General features: G+C 33.0%; 1 protein-coding gene across 2 annotated transcripts in view; it reads left to right on the top strand.

The window, feature by feature from the left end:
- Positions 1–16440, top strand: part of LOC132565137 (potassium channel subfamily T member 2-like) — a 61495-nt gene that overhangs the window by 11818 nt on the left and 33237 nt on the right. For both annotated transcript variants that reach the window (XM_060229749.1, XM_060229748.1), the window contains exons 3-6: positions 7174–7256; positions 10133–10229; positions 14474–14557; positions 15479–15587. In XM_060229749.1, the coding sequence (XP_060085732.1) occupies positions 7174–7256; positions 10133–10229; positions 14474–14557; positions 15479–15587 (373 nt within the window). The remainder of the gene's footprint in view (positions 1–7173; positions 7257–10132; positions 10230–14473; positions 14558–15478; positions 15588–16440) is intronic.

Here is a 16440-nt window from a genome sequence, read left to right as displayed (position 1 = left end):
GAGTCGGAATTGAAATATCAGGTAGTCAAGGGACGTTGTAATTGTTGTACATTTATTGTTGTCAACCCTCAAACGACAGTTTGAAGTGCCTCTGAGTGTTAAAGATGTAATTTCAAAAATATACGAAAGAGTTAGTGTTTCAGTCTGACAGGTTCAAATCATATATAGTATATACGTCATCTGTTTGTCATCATTGCAACAGTTCTAACTATGGATGTTTGTCGGATGTTCAAATAACTTGTCGTCCGTGGTTTATCATTCAATCGCCGTCCCTCGGTCTTATTGCCATTTTCGTGACTACTTGTAATTGACTAGTTCTTTAGAAATACACAATGAATGTTTTCCCGTGTATGATGGACTCGTGTCGTAGCTTCCATGCATTTATTCCAGAGCTTATAATAAATAATATTCTTCCGCTAACGTAGAAAACTACCCTTAAATCTTGATAATAATCCTGTCTTGACAGTTAACCTTTTCTTGAGATAGGACTTTTATCCCTGATCGTTTGTGTTTCTTGTGGGAAAAGTATCCTGAAAACAGGACATGGCTTCTTTTTCGAGAAGGTGTCTTAAAAATAAGATGTTTTGTGTGGAAAAGTTTCCTGGAAATCAGGCGTGGGTTTCTTGTCGGGAAAAGTATGCTAAAAATTAGTCATGGATTTCTAGTCGGAATATTATCGCGAAAATAATTCGTGGGTTCCTTGTCGGGAAATGTATTCAAAATCGAATGTGGATTTCTTGGAAAAATGTATGGTGCTAAATAATACATTGACAGGGTAATATCTTGAAAACATATCGTTGAAAGCATGCTGATAATAACGTAATAAAACTGTAGAAGTAATTAAATTTGATATAAATTTATCTACATTGATAAATTTTAGACTTTTTATATTGCTTATTTTTTCAAATGGCATCATTCGTCTTTCAATTTTACTTTCATCAGCAAATCTTTGTTGTCATAGAGGAAGTGTTCATTCTAAAAAAAAATATGATAAAATTATAAACAGTCAAGGAAAAGAAGACGATCTTGAAAACTTTGAATAAGTAATGAAACTATGACTTAATTGTTTTTGGTTTAGATTATAGGGTAGTGCGGCTTTGTTATATCTAGAATGTTACATATTAAAGGTCTCTTTAAATGGCGTGATTCACTGATTTGATGTTGTACGTGTCCGTTATATTGCCGAACACTCTTTTCTGTTCTACCTATTTTACTGAATATAATCACATCACTACAAGCGGAAACACATGTTTACGATTTGTCTTTGGACGTCATTTTTGATCACAAGTAAGTTATACCGAACAGCATGATGTAGCAGTCGACCACATTATGCGTTTCGATGGTAAGTTGTATCTATATAGGTGTGGCCGACACATACAATTGATTTGGACTATTTCGTGATTCCATTTTCTCTGCCTCAACGTTTGATATTGATTATATCTTTGAACACTATGCCTTGAGGCTATATATTACATACACACAGCTTAAGACATTTATCAGTTTATCACATATCTCGGTCTTTTCGGTTCGTCAGTTTGTCTTTCTTTCTGTGTTATTCTATCCTTGGTTTCCAATGTTAAATGTTTTCTTTTGTTGTCATTTTTTTCGGTGTCTCTGTTGATTTTTTCCCTCTCTGTAGCGTAATTTTCTTTTTCATTTAAAAAAATTCTGTCTCTATGTGGTTTCTGTTGTGTTTAGTCCAATACCTGTTGAACCATAGACGGGGATGTTAATATAGTTTGTCTCTCCGGACGTCCGTCCTTGCGTTTGAGACGATTATCAAACTTAAGACGCACGTGTTAAGCATCAAAATATCTAGGACAACTTCGAGTTTCAATGTTGTTCGTTCAAGGTCACAGAAGAATATTTATAAAGTCGTTGTTAAGGCGCTCTAGTGGCTTCATCCCTTGAGGGATTCTCATCAAACATCGCACATTTAGTAAGTATAAAAACATCTTTGAAGAGTTTGAGATTCAGTGTTGTTGGATAATGTAATTGTCACTGTTATTATTTTCGAAAAGTCTTAATCAACTCTTTAGCGGATCATTGATTGATTTATTAGCAACAAACTTCACACAGTTAAAAAGCATCAAAAATACTTTTAGTGTCGGAGTTGTTGGGTCAAAGTTAAGGTCAGCGTAACTGGTTTTAGACAATCGTCATCAGCTCATTATTTGCATCCTTCCCTCAAAACCTCATACACGTTGAAACGACCATAACATCATTATTACATATCACTAATAAAACTAATTAAATTGTTTGAATGTCATACATATTTATTGCATTGTGCCATTCAAATTAGTCTAAAACTTAATGCATAATTTTTTCTTTATACAAATAAACACCAAACAGCATCATCTTTATAAATAGCCTGTAATAATAATAGTAAACAGTGTAATAGCTTTTGGGGTCCGGTAGGGGACATATATTGCGTTAGCAGTATTCAATATGTTTGTCACGTTTGTTTCGCTGTTGTTATGTGGTTTGCTTCATTGCTTTGCCTGTTTGTTTCGCTGTCCATATTAGTTATGGGTTTCGTTATTGCTGTTAAATTTTTTATGCTGTTTCTGTGGTTTTAGTGGAATTTCTTTTGTTGTTCGTGTTTGATATCTACTCGGTTACTGGTATTGTGTTATTATTGTCACTGATGTCTATTAGTTCCCATCGTTGTTTTGTGTCTGCTTGGTTACTGGTGTTGTGATATTATTTTTCCTTGTGGTGTTGTTTTAGATGTCTACGTTATTCCCGCACCGGCTTTTCCCTGTCGTTTCATTATTATAACAATACCTGTTGTTCGGTATGTTCACAATGGTCCACAGACATACCGATATTTTAGATACTCTCTTGAATAACATGTTGTTGATAGGAAAACAACATTTGCAGTGACTCAACGCCTGTTTTGCATTGTAAATACGTTTGTACTGCTTCATGCTTTCAGGCAAATACAGAAGAAAATAAAAACTTTTATCGTAGATGATTAAGACTGTTGTCCTGAACTACATGTGTCGTAAACGAATAACTCATTGATGACATGTTCTGAATATTTTTATGGGAATATTCAAACACGATTTTAGCTTTACAGTGATTTGTCAGCTTTTGTTTATTTTCACCAAAAATAATCTTGTTTTTCAACAAAGAATTAAGACTACGCATATTATCTAGTATCTTCTTCCTCTTACTAACATAGATAGAGAAGTAAATACCCATCATATCATTTTTGTTTAAAGAGATATTTTACGTTTTAAACTGTTTTTATATGTGAATATGCAGTGTGTTTAACCGACAAATCACATTTGAAAATAAATATATATATATATATATTGTTGAGCTGGCAACTTTATTTGGCAAAATAAAGTTATAGTGAAGTAGTCTGACAGTAATAAATGTCAGTACTTAAGATACATATATGATGAAATAAAATTCAGGATCGAACGTATGAATTCAAGGTCAGGTAGACTTTGTGTATCGTACAGATGAAACATAAGTCGTGTGTCATAAGATTAATATCAGGATTGTTTTTCCTTTCCTGAACGGGCTCGTCATCTGAGGACTGATGATGTCTCCTGAGCATGAAACGTTTGTATATTGGTAGACTTAAGTTTTAATGCAAATTCTAGATTCCTTGATGTAATCCAAAATTATGTGAGACTCGTTGTGCAATTGAAGATGTGCACGCATATAGATGGTTATATATCATATACTAACACTTTTATCTTGTGTCAGTTTAAGTCGAAGCTTCTATCTTATGCAATGATCATGGAATTTTGAGTTTAAGTAATGTTTGAGTTGTGCAAATTACCTTGTTATTATTGAAACGATAACATCAGAAATAAGGCTTGATACGCGTGATGACTCAATGATCTCATTGGGAAATTACCTTTTTCTTTGTTGTGCTTGGTGTCTGCTCTGTGGTATTGGTGTTTCTGATATATAATTAGTTTCCGTCGTTGTTGTGTCTGTTGTCTGCTTTTTTACATGTGTTGTGCTATTACTGTTGCTGATATCTAATTAGGTCCCTTCATTGTTGTCTTTATTGTCTGTTCTATTACTGGTGTTTTGGTATTGCTGTTTCTTATATCTGATTAGTTCCTGTCGTTGTTGTGTTTGATGTCAGCTTGGTTACTGGGGTTGTGTTATTACTGTTGCTGATATGTAATTAGTTCCTGTCGTTGTTGTGTTTGTTGTCTGCTTGATTACTGTTGTTGTGTTAATTCTGTTATTGATGTCTAATTAGTTCCTGTCATTATTGTGTTTGGTGTGTGCTCGGTGATCCCATTGGAAAATTATTTATTTCTTTGTGCACTATGAAGATGGACGTGTTTGATGCTCATTAGTTTACTTTTTGGTTCCGTGTTTGTATATATTGTTCTTATTTGAGAACGTTACATTACTTACTTGGTTTGACCAAAGTTTACATGGCGGATGTCTCCAACGAAGAAGAAGACGCTTACTCTTCCAGAACACCGGGTCGTATTCTCTGCGAGTTTGAATTTTCTTGTGGTGTTTTGCATTTGCATTAAGATTAAAATTATAATCTCAACATTTCCTGCTTTACCAGCGAATAATGAAATGATAAACGGTGTCGGAGAAATGTCTGTTTATCATATTAAAACTTATATATATGTAGCTGTTTTGAATAATTTACTCGATGAACTGATTTCGGTACCTAGTACAAACGCCTTGAAAATCTAGACTGTCATTAGAAAAACAGACATTCTGTCATAATTATAATGCACAAATCCATCCTTAGTTTTAATGTATACAAACGAGTGGATTATAATTTATGAACCAGAAAAAAAGTTACTTACTGTAATTTAATATGTACTTGTACCAACACATTATTTTGATTGTTGCCAAGATTTTGTTGTTTAAAAGCTAATAAGTCTTATTTGTTAGCAACTTTATTTCAGTTCAATGACATCAGATGGTGAACTGTTTAAATCGTCCTCTGTCCGTTGTACACACATCGTCTATCTATCATCAGTCCTTAATAATAATAATCTCCAGATCGCGATAGATCCTTCACAATAATCATATGAAGATTCACTTAGGTCCCTTTAAGTTTAAGACTGAAAAAAGAGGCTGCGTCACGGTCATCATCGATTTTGACAGTGAAAGTTTGATAATCGCTACAACGTACAAGATGGACTGAAAAAAAAACCTGTAGGTTCACCATAGACACTGGGTATACTCTTTATTTTGGGATATTGCTCTTACTTACGAGATGGTTTTTAATTTCATATAGTTAAGAACAAGAGAGAGAGAGAGAGGAAAAAAACGAGAAAAGGTTTCAACTAGACATCAATGGTAAACGAATCAAGATCCCTCTGGTGTTTCTTGTAGCTATATAAAGGTTTTATAGAATCTGTAGCATACTTTGACTCCCTACTGTCTGAAAATGAAAACGTACGAAAAACCTCAAAAAAAAAAAAACCAAAAAAAAAAAAACAAAAAAACATGAAAATATCCATAACATAGCGAATTTTTCGGACACTTACAGCTGTATATCAGAATTGTCACTGTAAGCGATTAGTATATACTCGGGTAAAATGACTTTATCGTTAAACAATGACCGACATAATTTGCTTAGTGTATCATATATATACAGGAATTCGTATCACGGCAGGGATATATAAAAAATGATTTGATATAACTATTAAAGCTATAGTATATTTGGTAAGTTTACTTGAATAGTCTCCATTGTTGGACGCTTACAAATGTCGTCGATGAAGCAAAGGACGATTATCATTCCCGAACACCAGGTCTTATTTTACTTTTCCAAGGATCTCCATCTTGATTTTTTTCTTTTGGAATTTTTTGACATGTAGGTGTATTCTCGTTGATTGGGCATATCTGGTCGATTATCGGCTTAGTGGTTAAGGGTACTCTATATTGCCAATATGGTTCATTGGCGAAGCATTATGCATTGATAGAGGAAAAGAGGGGTATCTAAGACATCATACCTCTTAATTACTGACATTGCATAAAGGTATTTCACATTGCATTTGCGGCTGTAGAGAAACTTGGTCTATAAAGGACGCTTAGCAGTTGCGCATGTAAATAAGCATGTAACATTCACCACAAAATTCGTGGTGTCTTTGAATTTGAAATCAATCCTGTAGCTTAAGACTCTTTTAAAACATTCAAAGATGAATAAAGTAAGCTTTAGTCTATATTACGTGTATCACTATTGCCTTCCCTCTGGATTTTTTATCGAATAAGTTTAAGTTTTGACTTCCGATATAAGATTTTGTCATTTTTAACGATGTGATTTTTTTTTACTTTTGAGCATTGTGCTCAAGAACATAGCTTGGACATAACAAATAATCATGCAAATTCTATAAAGATTGTTTATAATTGTTTATATTGTTGATAAAGAAATTTGTCAGATACGTTTTATGGAATGAAAACAGATAATACTAGTTACAGTTGAAGCCTTGACCTACATTCAGCTGTGCAACGGCGCAATTGCATATTACCTGACTTTAAATTATATCGCTGTTATATATGTTATGTCCTCAAATGTGACTTAAATATATAGCACTTGCTTGTTCAGCGATGCGTGTCTGTAGATACACTCATACTTATTACACGGTGTAACTTTCATTTGATGCAATCACGCATAAGTACCTTTTTAAAACCTACATAAATCTATATAGGACACCAATTCAAAGCACTTACATATAACAGATACTGAAACGATTGAGACGCTTGGTAGACTAACTGAAATGACTTCTTTATCACAATACGGATTGTCTGGAATTGGAAAGTCTTTGTGCGTGTGTGTGTGTACACACATATATAGAAATATGTGTATATATTATAGAAGATGAAATGAGAAGGAAGCGAGGCTTTCGGGAATATTAAACGTACTCATGTAGACCTGACGATGAATGAACTAGGGAAAAGAAATGTCCGCTTTCAAGAGCCGATATTTGAGGAATTGATAAGTTTATCGGAAGAAAACTCGCTGGAATCACTTAACTACTTAAACAGGGATGTGACAGTTTTGCTGATTTCATATCTCTTAGACAGAGAATAATATTACCTATGTTATGGATATCCGGCATTTTGTTCGATTCTAACATTTGAAAATCAACATTTCTTTTTTTATAATTTTGTGTCATTATATAGTTGTGATAATGATGCATATATCAATTGTTCTCCTTACAGTTCTACCCGAGTGAAGTATTTCACCAACGAACTGTCCTTTAGGGGCCGTCTCAAAAGATTGTTTTTACGAAAGCCAACAACACGTAAGTAAAACCGAACTTTGTTTCCATTAAATATGTTCTGACATTGCCATTGATTTAAAGAATAATCTACATGTATATTGGCTTTACCCGGACATCATGTGTAATACACAAAACTGAAAAAATCCTATGAATTCACATAGAATGTTATTTGGTTGTGTCAATATGTGACATCCTAATCGCTATCACTATAGTAACAAGTGCAAATAATCTGGAAAAAATAAGTCCCTTCTTATAGTTCTTGATAATTTTCAGACATTTAATTAATGAAACACATGATGCCACATTTCCTAACGATTTTAGTTTTAGTCAAATTAAAAGGATGTGATTTTCAGAAATAGTAAGTCAAGACGTATGTTTATATTGTCAGTTTCTATGGTAACATCCAATTGATAGCTTGAAATGTAATCAAGTGGAATCAAATGAAACACAATTATTCACATGCAAAGCATTTTTAGGCAAGACTGTACAAAGAACACTTAAATGGATAGGATCTTTCAAACCAGATTTAGAGCCAGACACAGTAAAGATAAAAGATGACTGTGTCATACAGCTGTTTCATCCTTCTCGGGCTTACCAGTGCTACCTGTGGCCTTAATCGTGAAATCTTGGTTCGAAGAAAATCGAGACTGATCTAATGAAAGGTTAGATAAAGTCGATACTCATCATGGGGAATCTCTCACACCTATTGTTTAATAAAGATAGGCTTAGTTTTGATGTATCGGGTTTAACTTCCTCGCCAAGACCATACAAGGACGGGGCAATTATGTTAAAAACATAACTAATCAGTCGAGTAGATTATGTTAATATTATTTGTTTTGGCAATCAGCGATATATAAAGATTTATAAATTTTAATTTCAATCATTTTTAAATTATTTTTTTGTAATAACTTATCATTATTTAACATAAAGACATATGTCTTGTTCCTTTACCAATTAACTTTGATTTACAAACAATTAGGGCTGAAATAAGAGATTACGTGGTAAGTCCTGACTCATCCTGTAATTATCATATATATATGGGTGTGGTATTTGGACCCTGATTGTTCCTTGCCCTGTTACATTAATCGTGTACATGTATTTGAAACTAGCCTACATGTCTAGTGTGTATTTACATGTATATGCACAGTCATGAACGTCGCAGGAAATGTCAACCCCGGGCTGATTAACTTTCAAGTCACATCTTTGTTTCAATACATTTTTCGCCTTTAGCTTAGGTGTATTTTCCTTATGATTTATCATTGGTTTCAGTTATTGGCGCTCTGTAAATCATAAACCAGTAAATAATTTGAGATTATTTTTGTTTGGTAAAAGCTTTATAATTACATAAGGTGTCACAGAACTTTCTCCTGCATAAATCATAAATTCTATGAATATTATTTATATTATCTGGTTTTTAAGACAAAACTCATCAAAGTGCTGATTTGTCTTTTCCTTTTATTTTTTTTTCTTAAAGCAAACACAATTTTTACTTCATATGCATATCTTATAACTTTTATTTTTTATTATTTATGGTATGTGTGTTTCCTTTTAGCCTTGTTGTTGCCGTGACGTTTGTTGTTGTACATGTCTAAAAGGTCACTTAAACATACTCTTTTCAGCATGCTTAAAGCCGTTTTTAAACTCGTTCCAATGATTTATATAATGATATTCAAGAAAAAATTGCTGCCCAGGGGCGTTAAGCCATGTTGGCATTATTTTATATCAGAAATTATTTTTTAAAGTCAACAAAACATAATTTGGTGTATAGTAAAGTGGGCCTTTTCTCCTCGGAGTTAATTAGATAACATGCAAAGTTTGAATATCGGTTTAAATTTGTTCATAGCGAGAATTACATTGTTTCGAATTGTTACCATTTTTCAAGTCAATTGATATGGTAGTAGAACCGACTTTATCTTGGCCAACATTGATTCAGATAATGTAGGATTTGGTGACATATGGCTGAATCCGTACAATGTTAACATATGTTAATTATAAAAAGAAGATTTCTAACCAAGGAGGACAAACTATCTTTTTACACACCTCACATAATTTTTTCTATACAAAAATATGGCAAATTTTATCTCTCCCAGTCTGTTAGTAAATGATGTGCCTCACTAAATAACACACCTTTTCACATACACTGGCTATAGTACGATGATGCATTTCATAACTCTCATATTTAAAAGCGTATTATGGTACCATTTTGTTTGGTACCCTGTTATACACTAAAGTGTAACACGACACACATTTGAATGTCATAATTTTTATAACTTTTATAAACACTGTTCGGATTCAAATTTTGGTATGCAATTGTCCCTCATTTAAAGCAAAAAACGGACATTCGTTACACAAAAAGTTTTCATTGGGTCTGTTTGAAATTCCTTACTCCTGATGAATAGTCTGGTCTGTTGTTTTTATCAACATAGCTTTTCATTTGACAGGTGTAATATCTACGTGAAATGGAAAGTTAATTTTCGGAAAAAGACCATTATTTTCCGTTAACACTTACCTTTTTCCATTTTTTCGAAGTTTTGCATATTTTTGTAAAATAATAGTGACAATATTCTTCTTGATGAGACTACATTAATGTTTTATATAAATAAATTCTTGTTTTCCCATTAAGTACCCACGTTAATCGATACAAATTCTGTCATTATTCGTTCTAACGCTCTTCATTTTTCAATCACTTTTATACCATGGTACACATGACTACTAGAAATGTACTTTATAGTACGCTCTTGAACACAAAAGTGCTGAAAACTGTCTGGCCGCTATCAGTTGTCGGTGTTGAAAAACATGCACACTTTCGATCACTTTTGTTTATTTCAAGTCGAATGACAAGGTCGTCTTCACTGTAAATAGTGAACTTTCATTCAACTTTAACGCTGGTTTTTCAGGCCTCGGAAGCCGGATAGTGGACTTGGTGCTGAAGGTCATCTTGTGCTTACTATATGTCATTAGAGTGGAATTAGATGATCACTTGTCCTATCAATGGTAAGTCCAAATATGCGTTGAAATCCACGGTGTCAATCAATGAAAAATCCATTTTTCATATCATTGAAAAATTCATCATCTGTCATAAATGGAAAGTCCTATCACTTCATTGTTGGTTTGATTGGTACGTCCACTTTTACTATCAGTGGTAATTGTACTTTAAGGATCAGTAGTTAGTCTTCTTAAATATCAGTAGTAAGTCTACTTTTCTATTAGTAATTAGTCATCTTTACAATAAGTAGTAAGTGAACTTTAGTATGGTATGTCCACGTTATTATCATTAGTTAGTCTATTTTGCTATCTGTTATCAGTCAACTTTGCAATCAGTAGTTAGTTTACTTAAATTACTTAAATATAATTTGTTAGTCTTCTTTACTATCAGTGATCGGTCTATTTAAATGTCATTAGTCAGTCCACTAACCTAACAGGAGTTCCTCTACTTTACTATCAGTAGTAAGTCTACTTTTTTATTAGAAATAAAGCCTTCTTTACTGTTAGTAGTCAGTCTACTTTACTTAAACCCCATTCATACGATTTGCATACCTCAGTATATTTTACCCATATGTAAATTTACTTACATTTTGCTCATATGCAAATTCTGCACAGATGAGTAAATTTGCACCTGGACAAGGACTAGGTGCAAATTAAATTTTGCATACATGTTGTCGCAAATTATTTGCTCCCGTGTGTAAATATTGTCGTATGAACACGCAGCAAATTTAGTTATGTAATTATTTTGTCATGTGTATTGCATCATTTCAAGCGTTGTTATGGTTGTGTGTGCTTTGGCGGGAAAAACATAATTCTGAAAACATGGCGCCTTTCAAACGGCCAAACGAATTTTCAATCGTCATTCGTGCTCTACTTAAACGATAGTTGAAAGTAGACTGAGTTTCTGTAAAAGTAGATCTGCTGGTGTATGACTTCAAACGCCAACTCTACAAAGTATACGCTGGGTCGCCACGAAGAACCACTGGCAATAGTACTTTCCTCTAAAGATATAGCTGTGGTCGCAAACACCCTGCAAAATCAAGGAGTAAAAAAACCCATTCCTGTTCAAGTAGGCTCCATGGGAATGCTTAGGAGCTATGATGGGAGTATGCGTACAGGGGCCAATGCATTTTCCAATTTTTCACAAAATTTAAAGGATGTTTCCTTTTTCATTCTCATACCAATCTTCGTCCTTAAAGTCATTAGGTAAGGTTCTGTCGTACCATTCAGTGGATCGGACTTTCCTTCTAGTATTCTTGATTCGGGAACATCCAATAGCTAGTCCTATGCCCAAATAGCAAGGGGATACCCTTTTTTTCTGTGAAAATACACTAGTCTGAACCAGTCCATCTTCTTATTTCAAATGACAATTTGGGGATGTCCTGACGGAACATAAATCTCTCATGAACGCATAGCAAATTAACTTTTACTTATGTGTGTAAATTTACTCATGTGTAAATTTGCATATATAAGCAAATTTTCGTCGTTATGAATGGGGTTTACGTAAGTGTACTTAAATAACATTAGTTAGTTAACTATCAATGGCATGCCAACACTGTCTAATTTACTATCTGTAGCGAGTCATTAATTTCATTAGTCAGCCCACTTTACTAGCAGTAGTAAGTCTACTCTGATATCAGTAGTAAGTCTACTTCAATATCAGTAATTAGTCCACTTTACTAACAGTAGTAAGTCTACTCTAATATCAGAAGTTAGTCTACTTTAATAACATTAGCCAGTCCACTTAACTATAAGCAGTAAGTCTACTCTAAGAGTAGTAGTAAGTCTACTTTGATATCATTAGCCAGTCCATTTTACTAAGAGTAGTAAGTCTACTCTAATATCAGAAGTTAGTCTACTTTAATATCAGTAATTAGCCAACTTTACTATCAGTAGTAAATTTACTTTTCTATTAGTAATACGCCTACGTAACCCTTAGTATTCAGTCTCCTTTACTATCAGTAGTTATTCTGCTTAAGCATCATTAATGAGTCCACTTAACTATTGGTGTTATGTCTTCTTTAATATTAATAGTTAGTCTACTTTAGGATCAGAAGTTAATCTACTTAACTATTAGTTGTTAGTCAACTTTCATATATAAGTTAACATGTGTTATCATTAGAAAGTTGAATTTTGCTACTGTTGGTAAGTGAATCTATGCTTTCATTTACTTTCAGTGGAAAATTCACATTTACTGTCAGTGGTAGAACCACCCTTGCTATCAATATCAAGTCCTGGTTAGCTATTATTGATATGTCGACTTTACTATCAGAAGAAAGTCTACTTTACTTTCACTTTTATATCATTGGTAAATTCACTTCTTTACCATCATTGATGAGTCCGCCTTTGTTATCAGTAATAAGTCTATTTTTCTCTTAGTGGTATGTCCCCTTTGCTATCAGCGGTAAGTCTACTTACTATCAGCGGTACTTTTAAGTTACAATGAGTGGTAAATTCACTTTAATTTTCAGTAGTAAGTGTACTCTGTTGTTTGTGGCAGGTCCACCCTTGCGATCAGTGGTATGTCTACTTAACTTTCAGTTGTAAGTCAACATTTATTATAAGTGGTAAGACGACATTACTATCAGTGGTACGTCTACTTTATTTATAGTGCTAAGTCTGACATCGATGGTAAAACTACGATCAAAGGTAATTTTTTATATCAGTGTTAAGTCCATCTTTACTATCAGTGGTAATTCTGCATTATTTTCAGCGGTAAATGTACCTTTTCTATCGATGGTAAGATGACCCTTTATATCCTTGGTAAGTCCTTCGGTGTTAACAGTGGAAAGTGTACTTGACTATTAGTGATAAGTCCGCCATTAATATCATTGTCCACCAGTACTATAAGAGTAGTAAGTCTACTTTTCTTGCAGAAGTAAGTTCACATTTCTGCCAGTGGTAGGCTTACTATCAGTGATATGATATGTACCAGTGGCAAGTCTTCTTTACAATCAGTGGTACGCTGTTATTGCTAAAACTGGTATCAATGGTAAATCTTTCATTAGTGGTAAGTTTACTATTACTTGTATGTTTGTTTTACTATCAATGGTAAGTATGTTTGCTTTCAACTGTCAGTGATAAGTTAACTGTTAGTAGCTAGTCTGCTATCAGTGGTAAGTCGTTTAACAGTAGTAAGTTTACTATTACTTGTTTTACTATCAAGGTAAATATATTTGCTATCAGTGGTGCGTCTACTGTCAGTAGTGCGTCTACTGTCAGTGGTAAGTTTACTGATAATGGTAAGTTTACTATCAGTGGTATATAAGGTATATAATTATTTTAGACTGTGTTTATGTATTCGCAACGGCGAATCATGATAGTGCCCGGCATGGATAGTTAATTTAATATTAAGAAAAAAACAAATATTAACAATTGACTTGCTTCATTAGGGAAAATATTTTACTTATTGACAGAATATGTAAATATCTCTGTATTGATAAAGTGTATGTTAATGCCACATACCAATATCATCCAGACAATGCATTGATACAATATAGTTGTACATATATTACTGTCTATGAAGTATTTCAGACACCGAAGTATGTGACTTTTTATGACATATGTGGTAACCACCCTGTTGTTTTTCACTATGTATATGCTAACTTTCATTACATATGTGTGTAATGCAGATTGTAAATCGATTTAAACTAACGCGGCTCAGTTATAGACGGCATAGAAATGCGCAGTGTGGAACAACTTTTTTATATTCAACGTCATTTTTTTCATGAAAGCAATAATGGCGTCTTAGTCACGTGTTGGATGCCATCGATACTATTTGAAGTGATATATCATGCGTCATGCGTTTAAAGCAAATATATATACGGTATTTGTGACTTATAAATTGTCATTATGATTATAACGCGCGTATTTTATGTGACAAGTACCAGTTGCACGCATATATGAAAGCATATATACTGTACTAAGCATGTGTTAATAAATAAATGTGTACTTATGTAGATAAATCTACGTAACAGAAGTATGTCCTGTGATTATTAGAACGTATAAAGCACAAAAGTATTAAAAGTGCTTCTTACGTAACAAAAAAGTGGAATGCTGAAACCATGCCCACATTATACAGAAAACAACAATATAACAAAATTGATAAAGAAATACGCACAAATAAGCTCGTTTCCACAAAACGGACTTCAAAATGGAATACATTTTATATGGTGATTCCTTCATCGTGCATATTTTGTTGACTCATTTAAGGCATAACTTTTAACTAGATTGACAAATTTGTGTCTTTTTAGCTATGGCTACAGTTGTGCGGATCGAAATCTCACACTTCCGGTTGACAACGACAAAATGGTGTTTTCATCAAACGCCATTAACTGGTAGGTTTCAGAGACAATATTGTTTACTGGTGTAAACAAGTATATTATACCGAAAAAAATAATTGCTTTGATACTAAACATGAATGTCATACAATATATGTAGGAACTAAACATATATGTTAGACGGTGATGGTAATTTGGGTAAATGATAAAGATGTGTGTTATACTGTAAAGGTTACTTGTGTAGATATTAAAGATGTATGATAGACTGTAAAGGTGATTTGTGTAGATACTAAATATGCATGTTATACTTAAAGGTTACTTGTGTAGATAGTAAACATACATGTTATACTGTAAATGTGATTTGTGTAGATATTGAAATTGTATGTTATACTGTAAAGGTTACTTGTGTAGATATTAAAGATGTATGTTATACTGTAAAGGAGATTTGTGTAGATACTAAGTATGCAGGCTGTACTGTAAAGGTTACCTGTGTAGATATTAATGATATATGTAAAGGTTACTTGTGAAGATACTAAACATGTATGTTTGACTGTTCATTTTTATTGTATTTGGTTCTTGTCTCTAAGAAAAAACAGAGAAGGGTGAAATGTAATGGCGAATATAGATATTTGGCGATATAACCGCTGTGTCCGACTAATGTTGCACTTAAAGTTAATTTTTTGTGGCATCTCTGGTTTATTTCGACGTGATAACAAGTCTTATATATACTTAAAAAGATATTCTACTGGCTATTCAAGAATTTATTAAGAATTTATTTCCTAAAGTCTTCGATAAGGAACGCTAATTTGTGTAGTCAATCTGATGTAGTCATCGAAATATTACACATGAACGTTTAACTAGGTGTGATATATGATATTGTTTATCACAAACCATTTTATAGTTAATTTTAACTAGTTGACCGATCTGGGTAAGATGTTTTACCGATGTTCTATAACACATTACATTTTATATGGACAGGTATGTATTGATATGGGTTCGTCGCTCATTCATCCTGTGGCTTATTCAAGTCATTCTGTCCTTCATGACGTTGATGAAAGGCTTATTGGACATATACATCGGATCAAAGGTGAGTATAAAAGCCCCCTATTTACCAACATAACAACCTTTAAACACTATCGTAAAAGTGTATAAATTGATCCCTTATTTATCAATATAACATTCTCTACACGCTATCGTAAAGGTGTTTAAAATGATCCTCTACTTACCGACATAAAAAATCTTTAAACACTATCGTAAAGGTGTGTAAAATTATCCCTTATTTATCAATATAACATTTTCTAACACGATCGTAAAGGTGTGTAAATTGATCCCCTATTCACCAATATCACTTTATCTACAAACGATCGTACAGTTGTGTTAATTTTTTCCCTATTTATCAATATAACATTCTTTTTATACTATCTTAAAGGTATGTAAACAGATTCCCTATTTACCAAGATAACATTTGCTATATACTATCGTAAAAGTGTGTCAATCTAATATTTTTCAAAATAACATTTTCTATACACGATAGTAAAGTTATGTAAATTGATCTCTCATTTATCAATATAACATTATCAATATAACAATTAACTTCTACACACTATCGTAATGGTGTGTTAATTTTCCCCATATATTTATCAATATAACGTTCTCTACTTACGATCGTAAAGATGAGTAAATTGATCAGCACGATGTAACATATACTATCATATATTTCATATCCTCATAGATCATGATCGAATTTTAAATTATCAGCGAATTATATCTTTGTGATTTTCATGTGGGAGAATGTGCATGTTCTGAACAATAATTGTAACGTCAAAATGTAATTCAGTGTAACACGGGCTTCAAAATCGTATCTTGATTTCTCGCTCTAACCTACGCTATTATGTCAACCTTTCAATATAATGAAATGAGAAAGTCGGGATCATAAGAGA

This window comes from Ylistrum balloti, unplaced genomic scaffold (assembly GCF_031769215.1).
Source record: "Ylistrum balloti isolate Yb309-2 unplaced genomic scaffold, AGI_CSIRO_Ybal_v1 Utg369696, whole genome shotgun sequence".
Taxonomy (NCBI): Eukaryota; Metazoa; Mollusca; class Bivalvia; order Pectinida; family Pectinidae; genus Ylistrum; species Ylistrum balloti.
This window is presented reverse-complemented; position numbering and strand designations above follow the sequence as displayed.